General features: G+C 52.1%; 1 protein-coding gene across 5 annotated transcripts in view; it reads left to right on the top strand.

Moving 5' to 3' along the window:
* The window catches only part of TXNRD2 (thioredoxin reductase 2), a 51734-nt gene extending 25940 nt beyond the window's left edge, over positions 1–25794 (top strand). For all 5 annotated transcript variants that reach the window (XM_084802441.1, XM_084802442.1, XM_084802440.1 and 2 more), the window contains 8 exons: positions 102–276; positions 14193–14329; positions 18461–18556; positions 19089–19181; positions 20954–21025; positions 21514–21611; positions 24206–24412; positions 25561–25794. In XM_084802441.1, the coding sequence (XP_084658567.1) occupies positions 102–276; positions 14193–14329; positions 18461–18556; positions 19089–19181; positions 20954–21025; positions 21514–21611; positions 24206–24329 (795 nt within the window). In that variant the 3' untranslated portion in view covers positions 24330–24412; positions 25561–25794. The remainder of the gene's footprint in view (positions 1–101; positions 277–14192; positions 14330–18460; positions 18557–19088; positions 19182–20953; positions 21026–21513; positions 21612–24205; positions 24413–25560) is intronic.
* Positions 25795–26213: the final 419 nt, after the last annotated feature.

Raw genomic sequence — 26213 nt, 5'->3', positions numbered from 1 at the left:
GGCCCTACCAAGGCACTGAGAACACAGTGGGGGGCTGGGGCCTCTCCCAGTGCCTGGTGGGTAGTGACCTGGTCCTCATGGTGTCTTTTTGTGCCTTGCAGCAAATGTCATCTTTGGTCACAGAGCACATGGAGTCTCATGGTACCCGATTCTTGAAAGGCTGTGTCCCCTCTCTCATCCAAAAACTCCCAACTAACCAACTGCAAGTCACCTGGGAGGACCGTGCTTCTGGCAAGGGGGACACCGGCACCTTTGACACTGTCCTGTGGGCCATAGGTAAGGATGCGGCGAGCCACATGCACACTGTCTCTAGCTCAAGGAGACCATATTCCTTTGGGAAAGATGTCTTCCCCTTCCTTCCTTCACCTTCTGGGTTCCCTGTTCTCTTTGTTCCCAAGCAGATTGGGCACTGCACCTTGCAGGCCACTGGGAAAGCCTAAGGGGCTCAGTACCCATGCCTGCTGTCCCAAACACAGTGCTCCTCTATTTCTTTTCCCACTGCCATGTGATATTCTGGAAATTCAAACCAAAGAAAAGATTTGGTGGTGTCATCATTCAGGACAGGTATGCGAGGCCTTCCACAACCCTTCACAGACTGCTAATAAGGCTTTAGTGTCAATCCTAGAGATTTCCCATAGGGCTTAAACCGTGAGAGATTGTCTTTAATTCTCACAGCCCAAGATAACCTCACGGTCCATATGTAGTCAGGGATGAGCTTAAACTCCTGCTCGTCCTGCCTCTGCCTCCCAAGTGCTGGGGCTCTAGGTGTTTCCCATCACATCTGATTTAAGCCAGTTGTTCATCTCATAAAGATGATATGTGGAGAGCTGCGGAGACTGTTAGTAAAGTGCTTGCTGCTTAAGCATGGATTTGCTCCCCAGCACCCAGATTAACAAGTTGGGATGGTGGAGCCTACTTGTAATTCAAGAGCCGGGGAGGCAGAAGCAGGCGGATCCCTGGAGCTTGTTGGCTAGGCAGCCTAGCCTATTCAGTGAGCTTCAACCATGCCTCAATAAAACATGGAGGCCAGTCCCTGGGGAATGACACTGGAGGTTGACATCTGGTCTTCACACATACGCACACACGCACACATACACAACCCTATATACATGCATGCACGCACACCCTACACAGACACCTACATACCTGCACACACACACCCTACACACATGCACACACACCTACATATCTGCACACATACACACACACACCCTACATACCTGCACACACACACCCTACACACATGCACACACACACCCTACATACCTGCATACACACATATACCTGCACACACATACACATACCCTACATACCTACACACATGCATGCATATCTACACATACACACATACACCCATACATACCTGCACATACACACCCTGCATACCTGCACATACACAGCCCTATATACCTGCATGCACACACCCTACTTGCACACACACATACAGGCATGCATATCTGCACATACACACACACCTACATACCTACACACACACACACACACATGCATGCATGCATATCTGCACACACACCTACATACATGCACACATGCATGTATGCATACCTGGACGGACGGGGACACACACACACACAGTTGCACACATCTGTTTTCACAAGAACATTTTTAAGTTTAAAAATTGTGGTCATAGCCAGGAGTGGTGGTACATGCTTTTAATCCCAGCCCTTGGGAGGCAAAGGCAGGCAGATTGGATCAATGTGAGTTGGAGGCCAGCCTGGTCTACAAAAGCAAGTCCAAGAGAGCCAGGACTGTTAAGCAGAGAAACCTTGTCTCAAAGAACCTTAAAAAAAAACCATTGTCGTCATACACGTAACATAAAAGGTTCTTTTTAAATTATTTGGTATGGGGGCTGGAGAAATGGCTCAGTGGTTAAGAATACTGACTTCTCTTCCAGAGGTCCTGAGTTCAATTCCCAGCAACCACATGGTGGCTCACAGCCATCTGTAATGTGATCTGATGCCCTCTTCTGGCCTGCAGGTGTACATGCAGATAGAACACTGTATACATAAAATAAATAAATAAATCTTTAGAAAGAAGCCTTAACATTTTTTTTTGGTATGTAGCTCAGTGGCACTAAGGGCATCCACGCCAGCGTGCAGCCATCACCAGCATCTGTTTGCAGAGCATCACCCTACTCCGGAGCCCCGTGCTTCCTCCTGCTCTGGCACCTACCGCTCCCCTTTCAGTCTTCATTTGATGACTCCAGGAACGCATAAGTGGACTCATACAGCATTTATCTTTTTGTTGCTGACCAGAGTCACTTATCATAATGTCCTCAAGGTTTATCCATGTGCTAGCATGTGTCATCGTTTCCTTCCTCTAAAGGCTGGACAGTTTTGTTTATCCGTCCATCTGTTGATAGACATGCAGGCTGCTTTCACCTTTTGTTATTGTCAGGACGATTGCAGCGAACACGGGCTAGCTGTGTGGATACAGGCCAGCGGATATGGCTCTTTAACAGGGGCTCCACCCCCGCAGGTGTGCTTGGGCTGGCACCGCATAGCCTTGCTCTCATCCTTCTGCTTTCTGGGAATGGTAAGCGCAGCTTTTCCTGGGGAGGAAGGCCTAGCAGGTGAGGCTGTATACTTAACTGTTGCTCACTTTGCTAACATACGGGCCAGCCTAGAGAGAAGGAGAATGTAGCCAGAGGCATGCCTCCAGGGCCTGGCTCTGTGTGATGGAGGGTGTGGAGGCTCAGCCGAGAACAGCGGGGCAAACAGAGATCCAACATGTCGTTCCTGTAACAGGCATGCTAGGAGACCAGGGCACTGTGGCCAGTGGTGAGTGGGGGTCCCGCATGTGGACACCACATCTCCACATGAACGTCCCTGCCTGCCTCAGTGTGAGTACCTTCTAGTTTCTGGCTTCTTGTTTTCCTAATGAACCTGCACAGCGGCACAGGGGATGCCTGGAACAGTAGAAGCTGACCTTACAGCGTTGTCCCAGAACATCTGGCTGGGGTCTGATGCTGGCCAAGGCTCTGACGCCTCTTTTGGCTCCACCTCAGTGACTCAGGTGGTCTCCAGGTGTGCCGGAGGGGCTGTCCGGGGCACAGTGGGCCCCAGAATGGGGCTTTCTAAGGGACGGGACTGTATCACAGAGCAATATGCTTCTGGATAAACTTTATCCTGCATAGAAATCAGAAATGTGAGCCAGGTGGTGGTGGTGCACTCTGCAGGCGGAGAGGTAGGCCCCTCCATAAGTTCAAGGCCAGCCTGGTCTACAGAGTAAGTCCTAGGATAACCAGGCCTGCGTAGTGAAACCCTGTCTCAAAAAAAATCAAAGAGAAAAAAAAATTCAGAAATAAGGTTTAATCCAGAGGAGATAGACCAATGGCTTATACCAAGAGGAGATGGGTGTGAGTGTGGATCTGTGTGCCCCAACACAAATACATCCTCTCCTTAGCCAAAGCCCCGTCACCAAAGAGGGTGTTCTTGGTCATATTGTAAAAATGTATTTTTAAATAAGTCCATTATGAACAGTACAAAAAATTAGGGGACATCTCGCACCCTGAAGTGTCTGGTTTACCTTAAACTTTTGGGTTTTTGTTTTTGTGGTTTGTTTGTTTGTTTAGGGGTGTTTTTGTTTTTGCTTTTTGCTTTTTGAGACAAGGTTTCTCTGTATAGCCTTGGCTGTAGACCAGGCTGGCTTCAAACTCACAGAGATCTGCCTGCTTCTCCCTCTAAAATGCTGGGGTTACAGGTATGTGCCACCACTGCCTGGCTAACTTAAGTAGTGAGGAGACAGCTTTTTTTCTTGCCTCACCCCAATTCGCTGTACCTCACTGAGGGGACACAGAACCCTGTCTTGCCTTTGTTGTTTTTGCATGACTGATTTGGTTTTTGAGACAGGGCCTCACTACATAGTCCAGGCTGATTTGAACTTACAATGTACTGTATTTTTCGGGCCATAAGACACACTTTTCCCCTCCAAAAGTGGGGGGCGAAATTAGGGTGCATTTTATGGTCTGATAGCTATTTTTACTGTTTTTCTTGTTTTTACTGTTTTACTGCTCTAAAAACTGGGTGCGTCTTATGGTCAGGTGTGTCTTATAGTAACGAAAAGTACAGTAGCCCATGCTAGCCTCAAACTTGCAGTGTTCCTGCTTCAGTCTCCCAAGTCTTGGGCCCACCAGAGTGTGTATCACCATGCCCTACCCCCAGCCCCCCATCCCCCCACCCCCCCACCCCACCCTCATCTTGTTGTCTTGTCGTTAGGGTGTGTGGCCTGATGCTGTTGGACAGTTGTGGCTTGTGGAGTAGGGTCTGCCTTTGCTTCTGGCTTCCAGGGGGCGGGGCATCCCGCCAGGCAGAGCCTCTGGCCCTCCCCTGCTGGGAGTCTGTTCTACTTTTTGTATTTTCAAAAAGAGTATCCCCAGACAGGCTGCAGGAGTGATTGATGCTGGGGTGGAAGCTTTTCCAAGTCCTTGGCCTCTGACCCTGCCTCCCCAGGGCTGGGGCAGTGGCGGCAGCGGTTTCTGGCATGCCTTCTGGGTGGTGGGGCTGGCGCTTGGGCATGTGCTGACTTCACCACCCCCCTCTGAGCCAGGTTTTGTAAACATTCAGGAGCCACTTCCCATTTGAACAACTGGGGATGCTTTCTGCTCCTCACACTGATAAGCCTTTAACGAAGCATTATTTCTGTTTGCCATAAGATGATGCAGTCTGGGAGGTTCTAATAAAACAGGGGATGGGGTGGGGGTGGGGTGGGGGTGGGGCGGGGGTGGGGGCCTGGGAGGGGCACAGACACCTCTGCAGATTGTACTTTCCATCCATCCAAGCAAGCAGCTGGTACTGTGTCCCAACAAGCTGGACTCGGAGGGACATTTAATAAAAGGGATGGGAGCTGGGCATGGTGGCGCACGCCTTTAATCCCAGCACTCGTGAGGTAGAGGGAGGTGGATCACTGTGAGTTCGAGGCCAGCCTGGTCTACAAAGCAACTCCAGAACAGCCAAGGCGAACACAGAGAAACCCTGTCTCAAAAATCTAAATAAATCAATAAGTAAAAAATAAAATAAAAGGGATGGATGCCCTTCTAGCCTCCCATGACATCCATGGACAGAAGATGCCCAGCACCTCACCCCTGACCAGGCCAGCGTTCTGTAGTTGGTGAGAATGTGAGTTTGCAGCCCTGACAGAGTGGTACTGCACTGTAGAAGCCAAGAGGGACAGGCAGCCTTTTCCTCCACACAGCCTTGATCTCCAGTGGTGGATTAAACACATTAGCAGTTAAAGCAGTTAATTGCTGTGCAGGGGCCCCTCATTGTTTGTCTCTGAATCACCCGCCCACACCAGGTGTCTCAGATAATAGACTGGGAACCTCAGCGTGGAGGATTTCCTGTCTGCAGATGTGCCGATTACAGCGCTGAGTGAAGACAGTCAGCCTGCACAGCCCGGGCAGGCGGGATCTGCTTTGCCTAGCCAGGAGTTAACCAGTTGTGGCCTGAACCGATGCTGCCTGGGGAGCTGGCCCAGGGCAGCCCCCAGCGGATGCCTTTTCTGAGCCCCGGCTGTGCTTCTTGTAGGGCTGAGATGTGATTGTAAGGCTGTGATACATCCATTCCTGGGTCACAGGCTTCCTTCCCTGCATGTGGAAAAGGGGCCTCGCTGCCCCTACGTAGTCCCTGCATACTCACCTAATTGCTGAGGACAGCATGTGCCTGCTGAGTGGGAGAGTGGCAGGTGAGGCCTGGCAGGGGAACTCACCTCCTTCTCTCCCCCAGGCCACTAAGCCATTTCTTCCTCCTCAGGCTTAGACAACCTAGTATCTTGTCTTCATTGTCATCATCTGTGTGAATAAATCCACGTCTGAGCCTCGCATGGTGTGAGGGCAGCCAGTCAGCCAGTCTGGAATTGGAGCCAGACTTCCCAGCTTCCATCGGACCCCGTGTGGGGGTCATCCACAGTGCCAGGGAGGCAGGGCCCAGGGGAGCTGTGTGGAGACATCCAGTGTTTGGGGGTCCTACCTTGTCAGCCCAGGGTGAGCTATATAGTCTTCTTCTTCCCCACCCAGGACGTGCCCATACTGCAGACACAGCCACATACAACCCCCTCCACGCTCTGCACTGGGTGCCAGGCAGCAGGAGACGGGGCAGGAGAAGGACAGGTGAGGCTGGACACCGAGTGCAGGAAAAGGAAAGAAGCAGCGTTAGGCTGCCTGGAGGTTTTGAGAGGTAGCTTGGTCCCCAGGACTGGCTGCTAAGCTAAGACTGAAGAGGAGCAGAGCATGGACACAGCCCAGCCTGGAGTCTCCCCACTGTAGGTCTCTCTGGTGCTAGAATGTTTCTGGGGCTCTCACAGCTGTAAGTGGGCCTAAGCTATATTGAGTCAGGGCTCTGATAGAAAAAGAGAAATATGAGGAGAGGAAAAGAAAGAGGTTGGGGTTCAGTGGTAGACACATGCTGGAGGTCATGGGTTCAATCTCCAGTACCAAGTAAATGATTAGATGAATAAGGAAAGTGGCCTGGTGGCTGTCACCTCTAAACCTTGCACTTTGCTGCAGACAGATTGCCATGAGTCCAAGGGGAACATGGGCTAGAGGGAGAGTTTGAGGCAAGCCTGGGCTACAGAGTAAGACCCTGTTCCACATCTCCCCAACCCCAAAAGAGTAAAAGAAAAGGTTAGGGGTGTAACTTGGTTGGTAGAGTGCTTGCCTATCAAGCATAAAGCCCTGGGTTCAGTCCTGAGCTTCATATACACTGGCATAAGCAGGCATGTACCTGTAATCCCAGCCCGGGAAGGCAGGCAGAGGCTCCTCAGTGACATAGCGAGCTGGAGGCCACCGTGGCTCACATGAGACCCCGTGAACACAGGGAAGGGGGAGGGAAGATCAGTTGAAAAACCGCCTCAGTGGAGCAGGCAAGCAGCAGGCCAGGCTCAGCACATTCGAGGAGCCTCTGGGCCTCACGGCACAGTAGCCTGGGCTCTCCACACCTGCCTGTGTGCACCTTGGCCTGTCCAGCTCTGTGCCACCTGCTGTGGCCATGTCAGTCTGGATCTCAGCCCCTCACTCGCCCTGCCTATTCCTGCTGGCACTTAAGTCTCACCTCATTTCACGGATTGCCCTTCCCTGGTGGGAACATGTGCTGTAGGCAGGCGTGAAATTGGAGGGCATGCTCGTTTAACTAGCGTGGATCAGAGAGGCGCAGGGTGCTGCTTGTGACCCTCCACCTGCGCAGCCTTGGATGGAGCAGAGTAAGTGGGAATGACCGAGGGCTGCTTTATCGGGCATCTTGGCCTGCAGCCCTCTCTAGCCACTTCTTAGGGTAAGGTCGGCTATTCGGGAGGGATGGCGGCAGGCTTCAGGAGGTGTGGGGGGTGGGGTGGGTGGAAATGCTGTTAGAAGAGACAGCCAGAGGCTTAATACAGTGCTCCAGGAGCAGACACTGTGGGCCTAGGTCTATGCTTACTCAGAAAAGTGGAAAACTGCCTTTGAACCTGTGTTTGAGTGCCCTCGTAGCGGAGAAGGCAGAGCATCATACAGTGGTTGTATGTGAAGCTCTTACAAGGCAAGAAAGGCAACCAACAGGCAAAGGCGGGGCTTGGCAGTTTGCAAACGAAATGCCATTAATAAAGAGGAGGCAGGAAGCAGTTTTGGCTTTTTGTTTGTTTGGTTTGGTTTTTCGAAACAAGGTTTCTCTGTGTAGCCTTGGCTAATCTGGACTCTCTTTGTAGACCAGGCTGGCCTCAGACTCACAGTGATACACCTGCCTCTGCCTCCCGAGTGCTGGGATTAAAGGCGTTCGCCACCACGCCTGGCTATTTTATTAGTCACTAGAGAAGTGCAAATTAAAACATCATGAGAGGTGCTACGCCAAGACCAGAGTGTTAACAAACAGACAGACAGACAAACAGCTTGCTGCCAGCGGGGAAAGCCTTGTCCTCCAGTCTAGCTTTCCTTCCTCTGGAAATCTGGGGCTACGTGGCACGGGATGCTTCAGGTATGTTTCCTGCTAGAGTCCAGGCAGTAGAGTGCGGAGAGCCGCTGCACGTCTCCTTGCTCAGGAGCCTGTTGCCACCACACGCTTATTCCAGAGCTGAGGCTGTGAAAGGAAACCACAGAGACGAGCGAACGGACTGGCTCAGGCCACAGCACGGTTTGGAGAGGCCGAGCACAGGGCAGCCTGACAGCATCACGGCAGCACAGCTTGTGTGCTGGGACACTGCTCCGCGCATGCGTTGGCGTGCACCTTGCATCTCGCTTTGTGACTGTGTCCCTGGGTCTAGAGTGACTAGAGCCACCTGCTTAGGTTGACACCTGGCACCTGTTTTCTGCTTCCCTGAGGTTCCAGACCTGAGCTGAGGATGTGCCTACATCTCTGGTTGGGCCCTCGGGGGCAGCTCTCATCACAAGGGCGAAAGCAGAGCTTGAGGGAGCTGTGGTCTGTACGCTGGCTTCAGTCTCAGTTTCAGGGACTGGGCCCACAATAGAGGATGCCTGGGGAGAGATGGCCTCTCTGGCTTGGGGGGGTCACACCATGCTGTTACAGCTTTCTAGGTCTGGTGTCTCCACCATCCGTTCCAGAAGTAGTAATAAACCACTCGCCGCATGTGTGCCACATTCCTTGCTACCCTGTGTTCCTCCTGTATCCAGCCAGCCAGGCATTTGGTATGCTGCAGACTTGGCGTACGTGCCCATGTACTTCCCAAAGGTATATATACCACACGTCCTAGACGTCTCGGCTTTGCAATAGACCGTGAAGGGCCCTTAATTCCTCCCCTGCCTGTTCTCCCAGTACCACTTCCATATGCATGTGTAGTGTGTCTCAGCCAGCCTTTCCGTAAGACTGTGCCAGTGCCAAACCATTCCTGTGGCACAATGGTGACGTATGTGGAAATAAACCTGTTTAGAGGCACAGACCTGTTGCACTACAGTTGCCTGTAGCATTCAGTGTAGTGAGTGCTGTATGCAGTTTTAGCCCAGGAACAAACTGCTACACATGTGTACCACACAGGTGGGCGAGAGTATCTAGGTTTGCGTAAGCGTCCTTGATCTTCATGCAATGGCAAGCTACTCAGTGACACAGTTATCAGAATGTATCTCTATCATTAAGTGTCTTTTTTTTTTCCATAAAGACCTTGGTATAGGCTTCCTTGTTACCATAGTAACCACAAAGAGCACAAAGATGCTCTTAGCCTCACAGGACCAGGTGGGCCCTATGTGTAGGAGAGATCATGAACATAGTGTGGCAAGCATCAAGAAAGAGCAGCCTACCAGTTTTTCCCTTGGCCACTCCAGCCCTAGCACAATTACCAGGAGACAGTGAATGCATCAGGCTACACTCAGCAGCTAGGGAAGGGACCCACAGGCGGAGCCTTTGCCTCTTCTTATGTGCCCAGCGCCTTCCTCTGATGTGGCCTCCCACCGCCTGAGTCTAGGCTGATCCCCATGGTGCCTGCCTGCCCACACCCTGTTCCTGTGGCTGAGCAGTGCCAAGAAGGCTGGAGCCAGGCCCAAGCCAGCTCTGGCAGCCGGGCTTAGCCGAGCCTCCATGTTTTGACTTCCCCGTCCAGCATAACAGCTGGAGACTTAAAGCTTCATCTGCCAGATGTTTAGGTGGGCGCCACCCACTTCCTGGACATTGCGATGCTGAAGTCTGGCTTGTCCCATATTCCAAGAACTGTGGGAATGGCGCCTTTGATGCCAGATCACCTCTGTTGGTGGGGAATTGTCTTGGGCTCTTGAGAGGCATAAACAGCCTGGCCCTGGGGGGGAAACACCCACTCAGGGGCCACAGCTATCTGAACTCAAGGCAAAGGGGACCTCCCCTGATAACTGAGCTAAAAACTTCACATGCTACCCCCTTCCTGAAGGCCCAGAGCTGTGTGGAGCATGAGGGACAGACACACTGATACCCAGGGAGACAAACGGATGTGATTGACACGCTGTCTGAAGACTGTGAGTGCTGTGCTGGACAGCTACAGGGCGTGCAGAGGATGGCAAGCTGAGGCCCGCGCTCTGGAGACCTGGCTGCCAGCCCTACTTATTCAGCACCATTACCGGCTCCTAGTGAGGTGGCTCCAGGCCTGTACTGAGGGTCTGGGTGGGGCGTGAATTGGCTTGCTCTCACTGTTGGCTCCACTCACTGTGCTCCTCATACAGCGCATGCTCGGGCTATCTGGGTCAATTCTAGAGACACAGGGCCTAGTCTGTCCATGCAGATAGCGTGTTGGTGGGAGGTGGCACTTGGAGCCTGTCTGTAGGAGACTTACAGGGTGGACAGGGAAGAGCAAGTACTTCACCAACAGAGTCCTCGTTATTTGGGGAAGTGGAAGCGACCCCCCCTCCCCCCAGTGAAGAACTGTGTGAGGAAGTTCCAGCCAGTTAGCTTACATGGGGCCACATGAACCAAGACACCCCAGTTTACACAAATAGACTAGCCACCTCCCTGGGGTCACATGCCACTTCCCTGCACGGCGCAGCCTGTGGGACTCGCTGATCACACTCTGCTGCTTCCTTGCAGCTCCAGAGAGTCTGACTCCCGGGCAGCTGGGAGGCTGTAGAGAGCCCAGGCTGAGACCAGGGCCACTCCAGGCCTCTCTGTGCTGCAAGTCCTATTTGTGGACATGAACTACATATTCTAGAAAAGAGAAGAAATCTTGACTTTCCTGAAGGAATTTGACATTACAGGATGTTAACAGTCCTCTTTGTATCTTTGCAACTTCTTTGTTAAGATAGAATCCACAAAGCCAGGCTGTAGTGGCACACACCTTTAATCCCAGCACTTGGGAGGCAGAGGCAGGCAGATCTCTGTGAGTTCGAGGCCAGCCTGGTCTACAAAGTGAGGCCAGGACAGCCAAGGCTACACAGAGAGACCCTGTCTTGAAGAACCAAAAAAAAAAAAAAAAAAAAAGATAGAATCCATAGCTGGGTGGTGGCAGTGCTCGCCTTTAATCCCAGAGCTCAGGAGACAGAGGCAGATAGATCGCTGTGAATTCAAGGCCAGCCTGGTCTACAAAGTGAGGCCAGGACAGCCTAAGATAACACAGAGAAAACAACAACAACAACAACAAAAAGAAATACATACCATGAGGCCGTGAGTATCTCCTATTTCTTCAGAACTGTTGGCCTGGCATCTGCGGATTTCCACAGCTCTGGACTCACTGCGAGTAGATATGTTTTTAATAGTGCTGGCAACAAAACTTGTGTATGTGAGACAGTGTTCTGCCACTGTTTGTTTGTTGCTGTTTTTGAGACAGGGTCTCATGTAGCCCAGGATGGCCTCGAGCATACTGTACAATGTACAGCCAAGATGATCTAGACTTTCTGGTCCTCCTGCTGCTGTCACCCCCATCCCGGTGCTGGGACTGAACCCAGGACTTCAGACATGCTGAACAGGCATGCTACCAACTGAGCAAAAGACCCAGCCCAAAATACTTTGTTACTGCTGCACTGTACTGAACACATACCGCCTCTTTTCCTGTCCCTTGGGTGACAGCATGGCAACTCCTTACTTAGCCCTGATTGAAGCAGGCCTGGAGAGTGCACAGAGGGCGGGGCATGCTGTGCCCTGTGTGGCACGGCATCTGGGAAGGGGGCCCTGGAGCTGTCCCCTGGGGATGCTGAGAGAACTGTAGCGATCCTGTCATCTGCTCTCTCACAGCCTGTTGGTTCATTTGTTTAAAACTGTTTGTGGTTTTTAGATTTTTTTTTTCTCTCAGTGTTAATGTCTCTTTTGAATATATAAACTATGTATAAGCATCAAAAAATAAAAAAAAACCAACAAAGTGTCAAAGGATGTGTTTAGACAAGTATTTTCACCTCTGTTCCACACTATCTCCCTCTCTTTCTTTTGTTTGTTTTGCTTTTTTTTTTTTTTAAATGAGACAGGGCCTTGCAGTGTACCGTTGGCTGGAACCCATTCTGCAGCCTAGACTGGCCTGGAACTTTCAGTGGTCCTCTTACACATCTGCCTGAGTGCTGTGGTGGCAGGCATGTATCGCCATAGCTGACCTCTCCCCTTTCTATAGGGCACTGCTTTTAATCTTTTCATTTATTTCTTTGGCAAATATGTATATACGTGTGTATATGTGCACTTGTATATGGATGCACCCTGTCTTCACAGGGGGACACATACTCTCCATTGGAGACGTACGCGTCCTGCCCCATCCTTAAGGAGCCCTCAGCCGACATGAGGAGTTTCTCTTGTCCGGGCTTAGCCGTCAGGGCCTTGTGGCAGGAGCAACAGTGTGGCTGTTGATTTCCTCGTGAGCCCTATGCCTCAGCTTGCCTGGGGCCCACATTGGTTTCTTTTACAAATGGGAACTCTGAGGTACAGAAGAAAGCCCGGCAACCCGGGCAGCCAGCTATACTGGCAGCTCTGCAGAACCAAAGCAGGAAGGGGCAGGGGGCACTGTCCCATTTAAGAAGCCCTTGAGAGGAGCGACAAGGTTAAGGTGGTCAGGACCTGGCACTGAAGAGATCAGCGGCTGGGGCCAGGCTAGCCCTGAGTCCTCAGTGCCTCACCCGCTCTGGTGGCCTCTGCATCTTCATTCATGAGGATCTCTGTCTGTTGGGTCTCTAGATCCCAAGTTGTCACACCTTTTACTGTGGGAGCCCTCTCCTCTGCATTGTTAGACATAAAATACTATGCAGCCTTGTCTCATGACGGATGAAGCTCAGTGGTAGAAAGCCTGAAAGCCTGCCCAACACGTGTGAGGCCCGAGGTCTAGCCAGCACTGCAAAACAGACCAAACAAAGGGATGAAAGAGTAAGTGTCATTGTGAGGCGAGACAAAGGGCAAACAGTAAGAGGACAGGTGGAGGTTGGTTGGGGCCTGTTGCACCTTGGTAGCCACTATAGACCCTGCCACCTGGGCCTGTGTGACCCTGTGTGCAGCCTCCATGGAAAGAGACCTACAGGCCCTCCCTGGCCAGAGGCCCTGAGCATGGGCTGGGGGTGGGGGGACGACGACACAGTTCTGAGGTCGAACTCTACCTCAGTCTGTGGAGTATGTTATTAGATGTCCCTTAGAGGAGGCCCAGGGAGGAGCTGTGGTTCTAGTGTTGTGGAGTTAGGCTTTGTGTGGGGGACAACACAGCAAAGACAGACAGACAGATGTCTGTACACCATTCCGCCTCCTAGGGAGATCTGGCTTCTCTTGATTCAGAAACAACTGGTACTGGTCCTGGGGAGTGCATGGAAGGTTCTAGGTTCTGGCTCCCCATAAACTAATGTTAGGCTACAATTGTGTCATCAGGTACGCGATTCTTACCCATGCTTCAGAAAGCATCACCCGAGAGGAACACCGTCCTCGGTGGATGGTACTGATTGGCACGGGGCTGTGTGGGCACCTACAAGTGGCTGTCATAGTTACCACAAGGAGCTGGAGGCTGTTGCTGTTCCCTTGATGGCTGAGCTGTCACCTTGCCCCTCCGCGATCAGCCTGGTCAATTTCTAAGTGGCCATTCTGAGGAATTCTTTGGTTTCTCTGTTTGTTTTTGTCTTTGGGGAACAGTCTTGCTATTTCGCCTAGGCCCGCTTTGTACTCCTGTGCTCAAGCAATCATCTTGCCTCAGCCTCTCAAAGTAGCTGGGATTCAAAGCCAGCCAGCCTGGAACTCACTCTGTAGACCAGGCTGGCCTCCACTTCAGACATCTGAGTGCCTCTGCCTACAGAGTGCAGGGATTAACGGGCATGTGCCACCCCACCCCACCCCTGGTGTTAGCTGGTTAATTGATTGACTGATTGATCTACTTATTATACAGGGACTCAAACCAGAGTTTTGTGTATACTCAGTCTGCTACCTATATCCTCACCCTTGTTTGGGCAACAGGGTTTCTCTGTGTAGCTCAGGCTGTCCCAGAGCTTACTATGTATACCAGGCTGTCCCAGAGCTTGCTTTGTAGCCCTAAGTGTCCCAAAGCTCACTGTGTAGACCAGGCCATCCTGGAGCTCTCTGTGTAGACAAGACCGGCCTCAAGCTCAGAGATCCATCTGCCTCTGCCTTCCCAGTGCTGGGGTCAAAGGTGTGTGACATCGTGCCCAGCCAACCCTGTTTTCTTAGAGCATATGTGTAGCCTTGCCGGGCCTTGAACTTGTTATTCTCCTGCCTCAGCCTTCCAAGAGCTAGGATTTCGCGTGGGTGCCACTGCATTTGGTTGAACTGTTTTAAATAAAAGGCACCCACATCAAAACTGCTAACCTAGATCCTTCAACTGTATCTTTCCTTAAGGTCGAATTCCAGAAACCAGAAATCTGAATCTGGAGAAGGCTGGTGTGAAAACCAACCCTGAGAGTCAGAAGATTATTGTGGATGCGCAGGAGGCCACCTCTGTCCCCCACATCTATGCCATTGGAGATGTTGCTGAGGTATGCTCTCCATCTGTCTGGCCATCCCGAGCCACTGGAAACTCCTGTTTCTTTTCTTTTCTTTCTTTTTTTTTTTTTGAAATTTTTTTATTAATTTATTCATATTACATCTCAATGATTATCCCATCCCTTGTATCCTCCCATTCCTCCCTCCCTCCCATTTTCCCCTTACTCCCCTCCTCTATGACTGTGACTGAGGGTGACTTCCTCCCCCTGTATATGCTCATAGGGTATCAAGTCTCTCTCTTTCTTTCTTTCTTTCTTTTTTTTTCTTTCTTTCTTTCTTTCTTTCTCTCTCTCTTTTTAAGATGTATTTATTAAGTACAGTGTTTTGCCTGCATGTACACCTGAAGGCCGGAAGAGGGCACCAGATCTCATTATAGATGGTTGTGAACCACCATGTGGTTGCTGGGAACTGAACTCAGGACTTTTGGAAGAGCAGGCAATGCTCTTAACCTCTGAGCCATCTCTCCAGCCCGAAACTCCTGTTTCTATGCTCTCACTTACCCGTTTCAGCTGAGCCTTGAGATGAGCACGATGCAGGAAAAGACATGTGTCTCTCTAAACCCAGAGCACCAGTCACAGGATCCTGCTCAGGCGCATCCTAGGAGGGATGGAGCACCCGCCTCTGCTCCTGCTAATACTTTGCCTCTCTGGGAGGCTCAGGGTGAGGCAGTTGAAAACTGGGGGCTGGAGGGATGGCTGAGCAGGTAAGAGCACTGGCTCCCCTTCCAGGGGACCTGGACCCCAGCACACACATGGCAGTTCATAGCCGTCTGTGACTTCAGTTCCAGGGTATCTGACACCCTCTTCTGGCCTCCTTGGGTACCAAGCAAACATGTGGAGCACACAGACATACATGCAAGCAAAACACCTATGCACAAAATAGTTGCTTTTTGTTTGTTTGGTTTTTTTTTTTTTGAGACAGGGTTTCTCTGTGTAGTCTTGGCTATCCTGGAATTCACTCTGTAGACCAGGCTGGCCTCGAACTCACGGAGATTTGCCTGCCTCTGCCTCTCTGAGTGCTGGGATTAAAGGTGTGCGTCACCACGCCCGGCTCACAAAATAATTCTTAAAACTTAAAAAAGAAAAAAAAAATCCTAGCTCTACACAGAACTAGCTGCTCCTGGATGTGACCTTGGAGAAGTCTTACAACCACAGCAGGGGGGCCAGCACCCCACTTCCCCCCAATCCATTCAGCCACATTTCCCCCTCTGAGCCCAGGCCTGCTGCAGTTCTCTCTCTGATTAGGCTGTCAGTGGTTTTGAATGAAGGGCCCAGTGTGGGGACGGTATCAAGGTTCAGGACCCCCTTCCTGATGACTAGACCTGCAGCTGTGGACACTTCCTCAAATGTCCCCCTGCCTCCACTCTTCCATGCGGACAATGACCCCCAGCACCTGCCTGGTAAAGCCCTGGCTTGAGGAACACCCAGCCAGCGTCCTCCCCTTCACAATCAGCGCTGGGTCCTGTCTCCTTAGCCTCAGGAGTAGCATGCACCGAACCGTCCAGATGCATCATGGGAAGCTGCTCAGGTGCCTCACTTAGACATGCTGATAGATGCCGCCAGAGTCCCCAGGCCGGCCCCCTTGTCTCTGTGCTGAGACCAGCCATATCTTCCACGAGAGTGTTTCTGTCCTGGGGCTGCTATGACAAGCAGTTTATGCCACCACAAATACAGGAGCATAGAGCACTCACTCTTGGAGGCCTGGAGTTCACTCTGAGCATGGGCAGAGCTGTACTCCTCAGTATCTTCTAGGAGATCACTTCCTGCCTCCTCCATGCTGGGCCTGGGTGGTCCTTGGATGCCAGCTCTGGGGCATCATCACTGACAGTCTCCTCCTGGAGCTGTATGCCCTCCTTTGTCTCTTACAGACTGTCCTTTGTCAGACTTCAGGCCCGTGTAAATCCAGTATGTTATACATAAGCCCCAAGTTCAAGTGAACCCAAGTGCCGAGTTCTAAATAGGTATTACCTTCTTGTTGCTGAGATACTGTTCAACCTGTGCCAATGTGCTCCTGCCGTGAGTGTTGGACATCACCAGTCACCAGGAACACGAGGGACACTGCAGGGACACGCCCTGTGGAGGAGCATCTTGGTAGGAGACATAGGTGGTGAATAGCTTCAGGTGTCAGGATGCTCACGGCCATTGCTGTACCGAGATTGTGGGCTGGGTCACTGAAGGTTCTGGTCAGCAGCAAAGCAGGCTAGACGAGGGCACCTGGCACCTATGCCTTCAGAGCGTGAAAATGGCTGCCCCCCCCCCCCCACCTTGGCTCCCTTTGGAACTCACTTTGGGAAACGGAGAGAGAAACCTGAGGTGAGCTGGAACCAGGGTTTGAGTCTAGTGAATCCTAAGGAGAGCCCCTGCTTGGTCAGCATGGCTCCCTGGAGTCTTTGATGCACCAGGGGGGTCCCCTACCATTGTGAACGTGCTCAGATAAGAGCCAAGTGGCCACTGTACAAGATACTATCAGGCCCTGTGACTGAATTTCAGCAACACGTGACTCTATAAGAGGTGCCAGACCTCCAGTGCTGCAGGAAAACTCCATGGGGTTTGCTGTCCAGCCCTACTCCTTGATCATTTCACCACTTAAAAAAACATTTTTTTTTTAAATGTATGGGTGTTTCCCCTGCATGCATACCTGTGCACCACATGTGTGCGTGGGGCACGTGGAGACCAGAAGAGGGCATCAAATTCCCGGAAAATGAAGTTACAAACAGTTCTTAGCTGTCATGTGGATGCTGAAACCCAGGCCCTCTGTGTTCTTAACCACTGAGCAATCTCTCCAGCCCCTCACATCACTCTCTAAATGAGGCCCAAGCCATGAACCTGGGCAGTGTGGCTGCTTTGTCTCTGCCTGTGGTTGGTTTGGAGGTTGTAGTCTCTGTCTATAGGCCTCAGCTCTATCTTGTGAGCACTGCACCCTGAGATAGCATCTGTGTTCTCTCAGAAGAACATCAAGTGTGTCTCTGTACACCCTAGGGCCCGGTGCTGTGCTGCCACCAGCATGTGGCACATGAAAGCCTTCTTTCATTATTTTTAATTTTCAGTACACAGTTTAAAAGATGATTGTAAGCAATGCAGTTAATACCCCTGCAGTCAGCCGGGCATGGTGGCGCAGGCCTTTAATCCCAGCCCTCGGGAGGCAGAGGCAAGCAGATCGCTGTGAATTTGAGGCCAGCCAGGGCTACACAGAGAAACCCTGTCTCAAACCAAACAAACAAACAAACAAACAAACGGGCAGTCAGGTCAGGCCAGCAGCTACAGAGCCCCAGGGTGAGGTGGTGGTGGTGTTATAACGGGATACAGTGTGCTGTGTGGGGATGTTTCCTGAGTTACTCAGGCCTGATGGAATGCACAGGCTGGAAGCAGAGTTTATCTCTGTAGATCTCTACTCATTTCTGGAATGCCAAACAGCATCTGCATTTCCTGCTGCTGAGGTGATTGGCAGCCGGGGCCTGGGCTGCTACAAGCAGGAACACCCCAGGCAAGGTGCACCCTGAGACAGAGGGGTCTCCTGTGGAGTGATACTGATTTGGGATTTGTCATGGACTATGACATGCATGTCAAGCTGTGTGTCAGGAGCACGTGACATGCTTGGGGCCATATGAACCAGACCCCGAGTCATTGGGAAACACGGGCAGGATTTCTCTTGTGCTCTGTCATGGAACCAGCACTCTGAGATCCTCAGGGAAAAGCCTGTGCCAGTTAGGGTGGGGGCTATGCCCAGCCACTTGTTCCCCTTCTGGAGAAAGTGATGATGACTCAGCATGTCCCCAAAGTGGGCTGGAGGGAAGACAGTGGCAATGAGCAAATCCGTAGGGGCCCTGGGATTGTCACTGTGGGAAGTTCAACCTTGCATGCTAAAGACTTCGAGGCGTCACAGTTTGCAGCAGTGTCCACACCCTCACAGCTCATACGTACATTCTCACAGCTCGTGTCTACACCCTCTCAACTCGTATCTACACCCTCACGGTTCATGTCCATATCCGTGTTGCTTATGTCTGCATCCTCAAAGCTCGTGGCACAGTGTTGGGACTCTTCACCTGCTGGGCAGGCGCTGGCTGGTGGTGTGGCATCCGCACAGGCTGCCTGGAATGTAGCACTGTTGTGTTGTTCCTCCGTCAGGGGCGGCCTGAGCTGACACCCACAGCTATCAAGGCCGGAAAGCTTCTGGCTCAGCGGCTCTTTGGGAGATCCTCAGCCTTAATGGATTACAGCAATGTAAGTTCCTTTAAAAGACCCAAACCCAACCTAAGAAAGGCTTGGCTCCTGCTTCTGGGTAAAGGGGCATTTGCACCCATGTGCCTGCGTGTGCATGGTGTATATATGCACACATGTATGCATGTGCATGAGTATATATGCACAAACATGTGAGGATGTGAGTTCATGCTTGTACAGGAGAAAGAGGGCACAGTCCTTGGAGCCACAGGAACCAGATCTCTAGTCTTTGGGAACTATGAGCAGGCTCTCTTTTGAGCTGTCATCAGTCCAGCACATTGGGGTGACAGGTTCAGAGAAAAGCCTGTGCCAGTGAGAGTAGCGGGGCTGTGCCTGGCAGCTCATCCTCTCTTCTAGAGAAAGGGATGTATGTAGTCTGCCTCCTGGTGCAGCCCAGCAACAGTGAGTGACCACCTGCTGTGCTCGTGTGTGGCTGGGTCCCTGGCCTCAGATTACTACTCAGTTACCACTCGGGAGATGCAGTTTCAATTTGGGGGAGTCAAAAGGCATATCTGATTCCAGGCCTACTTTCTAGGTTCCCACGACTGTCTTCACCCCACTGGAGTACGGCTGCGTGGGGTTGTCTGAGGAGGAGGCCGTGGCTCTTCACGGCCAGGAGCACGTGGAGGTAGGGGGACTGACAGCAGGAGCACCCGGATAGCCGCTCTCCACAGAGCCCCTCTGTGGACTGGAGGTCTGGTAAACAGGGGGCTGTTCTTGGCAGGGCATGGTGTGGGGCCTCCACAGGAGTTGGAGACCAGCCCCAGAAATAAGGGGAGACAGAAGCCTCTGGCAACTTAAGTGTGTGGCCAAGCTTTGTTTCCTTGGTCCCACTCAGTGTCACCTGGTGCCCTGGATTGTCCTTAGGGCAGGGCTCCTGACTGCTGCTTTCCTCTGAGGTCCTGTGATGTGGCAGCCTCCAGCCGCCCCCTGCTACACTGTATAAACTAGGTGCACTGTTGAGGTCCCTGGTGTCACCGCCAGAGCCTCGGGCATCTGAAGTCCATTCTACTTCAGCATGCGGAGAGCTTGTAACAGAAGGTCCCAGTGCTGCTCTGCAGGGCCCTTATGGGGAGGAGTCTCCCTTAGCCTGAATGGCTCCTCTTCCTTCTAGCCCAGGCTGGCCCACTCCTACCCACCTGTACCTCCATCTTCCTGGTGACTTCCTGGGAGTGGGCAAGTCACTCACTCCCAGCCCAAATTCTGTCCCCTTCCCAAACTCTTCCAGGGCCTATAGGCCCAATGGCCCTGACTGGAACCTTTGTCCTAAGCAAAAGGATGTTTACTGGGCCAGGGTGATTTGGGGAGTCTGCAGCGGCAGGCTGGCTATGCCCCTGGGGTACTTTCAGAGGTGGCTGGAAGCCTTGAAAGCTGCCAGGTAGTGGAGGCCAGATGACTTTGACATGGGCCTTTATGTAGCAGCAGCTTGCAGGCCGTGAAGCCCAGGTCACGAGGCTGTAGAGTCTGCCCGCTCCGTGTACCCAGGCCTCTCCATCATGGAGACAGGCCTGACAGGCCTGCCTTCCCAGCACTTTATTTGCTATTTTTGTTAGATTCATCATAAGTACATTGGGACATGTGGTCAGAGCATTTTATAATGTTTTATGTTTCGTGATGGTGAATGGCCAAACATTCTTGTTTGTTTTTTCTTCAGTTCTGTCTTGCTTAGAACAATATTCTCTAAAGCCCTATTAATTAATAATGGCTGTGTAGCACATGTGGGGCCCGGCTCATTTTTTATATGGCTACAGCCCTGAACATACTGTCAAGCCCTTCATGGGTGCTGAAAGCCCTTGTCCCACAGTTCCAGTGAGGCTGGGGGCCTGCCCTGCTCCTCCACAACCCTGCACCAGCCCCTCCTCTTAGCTGAAGTTCAGGCCAGGCCAGCAGCAGGGTGCTTCGGGGAGGCCAGGCAGCCATCTGAGCGCCATCCCTGCTTACATGGGTAGGATGGGCATTCCTACACCAGCGACTTGCCTGAGGTCTCTCTGTCCAGTCTGCACTGGTCTTTGGGAGGCATGGATCTACCCAGCATCTTCCTCTTGGGGGATACCCGGTACCATGGCTCAAACCATGGGCTCTATGTTACACCGTGGCGAGTGGCACCTCAGCAGCCTGGTGCCTACTCTCCTGTTGTTCAGTGGGGAGTCTTAGATCTGGGTGGGCGAGAGTCTATCTGTAGACTACCTGGCTATGGGTACAGTCTGCCTGAACATAGGATGACACACTCTGTACAACCAGCTGAGCTGTTTCTACACCTCATACTATACCCTTGAGTCGCATGAGTGGCTCTGGGTCCCTGAGAATCCTGCCTTCCCAGTACTTTTCCTGTTGTATCCAAGACTATAGGACTGTCTTGGCCATGGTCACTGATTCAGGTGCTGGTGTCTCGTCACTCAGGTTTACCATGCGTATTATAAGCCACTCGAGTTCACAGTGGCGGATCGGGATGCCTCACAGTGCTACATAAAGGTGAGTGTGCTTAGGGGCCCCAGGTAGGGTGCAGCGGGATGAAGAGGGAGAAAGCGAGCGACCCTGGGGAGTGCTCTATATCCACAGGGCAGAGCAGCAAACATTAGCCACTTAACCCTTCGAACGTCAGGAAGGAAGGGTTTATTGTGAATTCACAGTGTGAGGGAAAGCATGGTGCCCGAGCTTGAAGCAGCTGGTCGCAGGGGGTCTGCAGTCAAGAAGCAAAGAGATGGATGCTGGTGCTCGGTTCACAGCCTCTCTTTCCTGCAGCCTGGACCCCAACCCCATGGAATGGTGCCGCCCACAACTGAGCCAATGTAGAACCTTCCTCACAGAGTTGGTCTTCTAGGTGATTCTGGGTCCTGTCAAATTGACAGAGCTCACTACCACAGATGGAACCCTCTGAGGGCTGCAGAGATGGGGCAGGTGCCTATGGTTGGCTGGGTCCCCTGTGGCTCCGTGATAGTCAAACACACTGTGGCTTTCAGATGGTATGCATGAGGGAGCCCCCACAACTGGTGCTGGGCCTGCACTTCCTTGGCCCCAACGCTGGAGAAGTCACTCAAGGATTTGCTCTGGGGATCAAGTAAGTGGTGTAGAATCTTGGCAATTTTGAACTGTAGCTGCTCCCATCTGTGTTTTGACAGCACAGTGTGTGGAAGCTGCTGGGTCCACGCTTCTGCAGGACGGGAGTTGGTACATGTCGGCAGCAGGCATCCTTCAGCCTGCCTTAGGCATGGCAGACATAGCAAGAGAGGGACTTTCTCCAGCCACAATAGGGTCCTAAGCAGGGATGGCTGCAGCCCTGGGGCATGGCCAAAATGAGTGAGGTTGAGTCCTAACTGCTCCAGCCTCTTCCTCTTCCTCCTCCTCCTCTTTTCCCCTGGAACTCACTCTAGACCAGGCTAGAATGATTCTCCTGCCTCTGCCAGGATTAAAGGTGTGCACCACCATGCCCAGCTTCATTTTCATTTTTATTTCCTGTGAATTGTCTATTTGTTTGGTTTTGTTGTTGTTGTTTTTGGTTTTTCCAAGACAGGCTTTCTCTGTGTAGCCTTGACCAGGCTGGCCTTGAACTCATAGCGATCCACCTGCCTCTGCCTCCCAAGTGCTAGGATTAAAGGTGTGCACCACCACCGCCCAGCCGAATTGTCTATTTGTATCCTAGTGTTTGTGCTACAATTATTGGGTTATAGGAGCTCTTTGCATAACAAGGACATCAATACTATAAAAAGTGACTGCCACCATTTAAAAGACTCAGCAGTTCTTCCAGAAACTGAATTGTCTGGGCAATGAATTTGCGTGCAGGACGGCGAATGGGAGTGTGCTGTGGGACGGTCCTGTCTTGCTAGTCCCAGGGCTCCAAAGCCAAGCTGGTGCTGTGGGTGCCTGCTCACTGTCAGCGGTAGACACCAGCAGGATGTTCAGGAGAGGCCACACCTGGCTCGTGGGTCCTACTTAGTGATTCTGCTGGCACTGGAGTAAACTTCCATATGATCACTCCTTGGCAATCTCCTGCCTCCCTCCCCACCTCTCCAAGAGTTTCTTTGTATAATAGTCTTGGCTGCCCTGGACTTGCTTTGTAGACCAAGCTGGCCTCGAACTCACAAAGGTCTGCCTGCCTCTGCCTCCCGAGTGCTGGGATTAAAAGCGTGCACCACCATGCTAGGACTGCTGCAATCTCCTAAAGACCACAGATATATATTTGAAAGACATAGGCTCACCTAGGACCTACTGCCCATGCCAGGGAGAACTTTATTGCCAGCCATTGCCCTAATACCTCCGCAGATCAGGCAGGCCTGAGACTTGCTGTCCAATGTTAGGTGTGGCCCTCTCACCTTGTCTCGCCCACACCATCTTCAGCTTGTTGGTCCTGTTCTTCTCCCTGCTCTACCCTGTCCCTAGGCCTCTTCACACCAAGGCCCAGCTCTTGGCCACACTCATGTGTTCCCAGCCCACTGGGGACCCAGATGTCTATACACCCTCCTCCTGTCCACCTTTCCCATGCCTTCTTACCTCTGTTTCCTCCAGGGTCCTATCCCGAGGACCATGAATATTTGTACATGCCACATACATAGGCACATGCATACACACAATACAAACAAAAACCCATACAGCCATGGCCCAGGACTCAGATACACAGCTACACTGGGCAGCCTTTTCCTAGGATACTCAAGGCCCGGAGTCAGCCTCACTCATTTGGTCATGTTATTAAAATACCAGAGAACGGTTTTGGCTGTGATGGAGCAACACCTGAGACTGTACTGCGATGGTTCTCCAGGGTCTGCAGCTAGAGACATTGAAGGTGTGAGCGTGCTGGTGGAGTGCTCAGACAGATGTTTCAGACACGGACAGGAGGCCTTGCAGTGGACCTGTCCACTAGGAGCTCCTGACTGTATTTGAAGAGCATGCATCTGTTGTTCATATGGGTAGTTACCTGCTGAACCCCGCATTATACAGACCTTGCACATTACAAAAACTGCAGGTTCCAATTCTGTGTCACCTGTGCCCTGCAGGGTATCCATGAGCCCTGAGCCAGTCAAGGAGATAGATAATCCTCACCGCGAGTGTGAGTTAGTGCAGGTGCGTGTGCAGCCACCTGGAATGCCCATAGCAGTCATGCACCTGTAGACCTTTGGCAGCTAGGCCGGGGCACCTGGGCAGAGGCCAGATCTCAGAGGCCAAGAGACAGGCTGGCCGTGGAGGCTGTTCTCACAGGACCAATGGCGACACTGGGCCAGACCACCTCCCTTCGTGGCACTTACTCTGAGTTCACAAATACCATCCACAGAATGGCCAGTTCCCGGCCTTGTGCTTGGGTGTCCTATGTCCATGTGGAGTTTCTGAGCAGAATTGGCTGGGGGGTGGGGGGGAGGGTGCAGGCTGCAGTCAAACAAGACTAGGGTGGGTAGTTCCTGACATACTCTGACAGTGACAGAGCAGGCCTCAAGGATCGGAGAGCAGGTGGCCAGGACAGAGCAAGGCAAGGAGGAAAGGTTGCATAGGAGGGCCTGTGGTGGGTAGCAACTTAGCAATTGTGGATGGTGGGTGTTTGCTGGGAGGCAGTGGGCAGGTATTCTTAGTCCTGACCCAGTGAGGGAATCCCCTGCCGTCAAAGGGCTCCCCAAGGACAGAGCTCCTGGCGCTGACCACTCACCATTCTCCTCTTGGTGTGTGCAGATGTGGGGCTTCATATGCCCAGGTGATGCAGACCGTAGGGATCCATCCCACCTGCTCCGAGGAGGTGGTCAAGCTGCACATCTCCAAGCGCTCGGGCCTGGAGCCTGTTGTGACTGGTTGCTGAGGTTAAGTCACCATCCCTGCCAAGCTGAGGGCACATGCCATGCCATGTGACCAGCACTAGGCTCCTCAGGCACCCGGATCCAGGTGAGCAGGTTCGAGAAGAGAGTGTGTGGCTATAAGTCATGGGAGCCATCATGTTGGGCATGATGCCCGGTACATGGTGAGGCTATCTAGAAGAGCTGAATTCCGAGCCTTGGTCAGACCATGGTGGCCCAGAAATAGGGTTGAGGGAGAACCATGAAGGATCCAGCCCCTGAAGGACACTGTCAGATCCCCACCCGTCTTGTCATTGCCGTCCCCCACAAGCAGGGATGTCAGGGGGCTAGGTCACACAGTGTCTGCTGGCAGTGTCAGGTGCTGCTCCCTATGTGCCATTTGTCCCTGCAGTGAGCTCTAGTGCCGGTTCATTTCCTTCTTGTCCAGAAGGTGGAGGTACTGCCTTGTGCACGGCTGTCTGGACGCCACGCCACACATGTGGCTCTGCTATAGCTGTGTAGAGTCAGGGTGGCGAGTGGGCAGCTAGAAGTCGCAGTGCATTACCAGCCATTGTAGTGGTGAGGGCCTCCTGCCCCTGCAGTGCACCTCTCAGACTGACAGTGTCTTCCAGAAGCCCGTTTTGATCTGCAAGCTACAACCCATCTTAGATGTCTCTTGTCTATCACCCCTTCTTGGTCTGGGGCCCTTGGTAACCACTGTCCTCACTGGAGCTGAGGAGGCTAGAGAGAGCACTTTTCCTCTCAGGATGCCCTGTCTGCTCTGAGCAGCCCAGCAACTGCTCCACCACAGATTCTCAGGCCAGGGCTGCATTTGACAATGACAACCCCTCTAAGGAAGTTCTTACCAAAATATTAAACCTTCCAGGTTTTTAAAATACTTTATTTATTATTTGTACAGTATTCTGTCTGCATGTTTTCCTACACACCAGAAGAGGGCACCAGTTGTTGGGAATTAAACTCAAGACCTTTGCAAGAACAGCCAGTACTTTAACCTCTGAGCCATCTCTTTAGTCCTACTTTCCAGGGTTTTTGTTAAGAGCCCAGTATATGTTTTTATCACAGTATTTTTGTAGTAACTGCAGTGGGGAGGGGGCGGGGAGAGAGTTGAGGATGGAGGGGGACGACTCTCTTCAAGGGCTTATTCCCAGTTTCTCAAGGATCTTGTGTAGTTTGGGGGTGACATGGCTAGGCCAGTGTGAGGGTTGGCCTGTGCTGACCCCCACCTATTATTGGCAGGACTGGAAGGCCTGCTGCCTCCTCAGAGATCCCAGAAGATGTGGATGGAACATCATGTGTCTGCATAGATGGCATGTGTCCTGCAGGGATGGCTTCACACCTACATCCTCTGGCCGGCCTTTTCATACTCCCAGCGTCAGATGATGACAGCCTGGGCAGAAACCCCGATGTGGGCTGCCCAGGTTTGAACCCCTGGCATTTCTGGAGCGCCAATAAAGAGGGTGTTTTACTACAGCATGTCTGCTTGTGGTGTCTTTGGATTGCTCAATGTCACATGACAGTAGCTCCCAATTGGGATCTGCTACCACCAGAACCATAATACATTGAACCTCATGTCTTACAATTCCCAGCAGCCATTGGGAGGAACAACCCTGACCCGACCCTTCTGGTCCCTGGTGGGACGCAACATCTCCCCACCATCCTCATCCTCCCTTCAGCTGTTGGCTCAGGTCTGAAGATATCTTTCTAGGGATCCCTCCGGGACCTTTTCCCTAAGGTCTCTGTGTGCATCTTGAAGCAAGGGTGGCCTAGTTCCTGCAGGCATCAGGGGTAGGAACAGGAGGATAGGGCTTGGCAGGGTTGTTTAAGGTTTTCTGTCTCTGACCTGAACTGTCACCTTAGACTTCCACTGTGGCCCTCCTAGTCAGCTCCTA

This window comes from Acomys minous (genome assembly GCF_964271855.1).
Source record: "Acomys minous genome assembly, chromosome: 11".
Lineage (NCBI taxonomy): Eukaryota > Metazoa > Chordata > Mammalia > Rodentia > Muridae > Acomys > Acomys minous.
The sequence above is the reverse complement of the archived record's forward strand: the minus strand, read 5'-3'. Positions and strand labels throughout refer to the sequence as shown.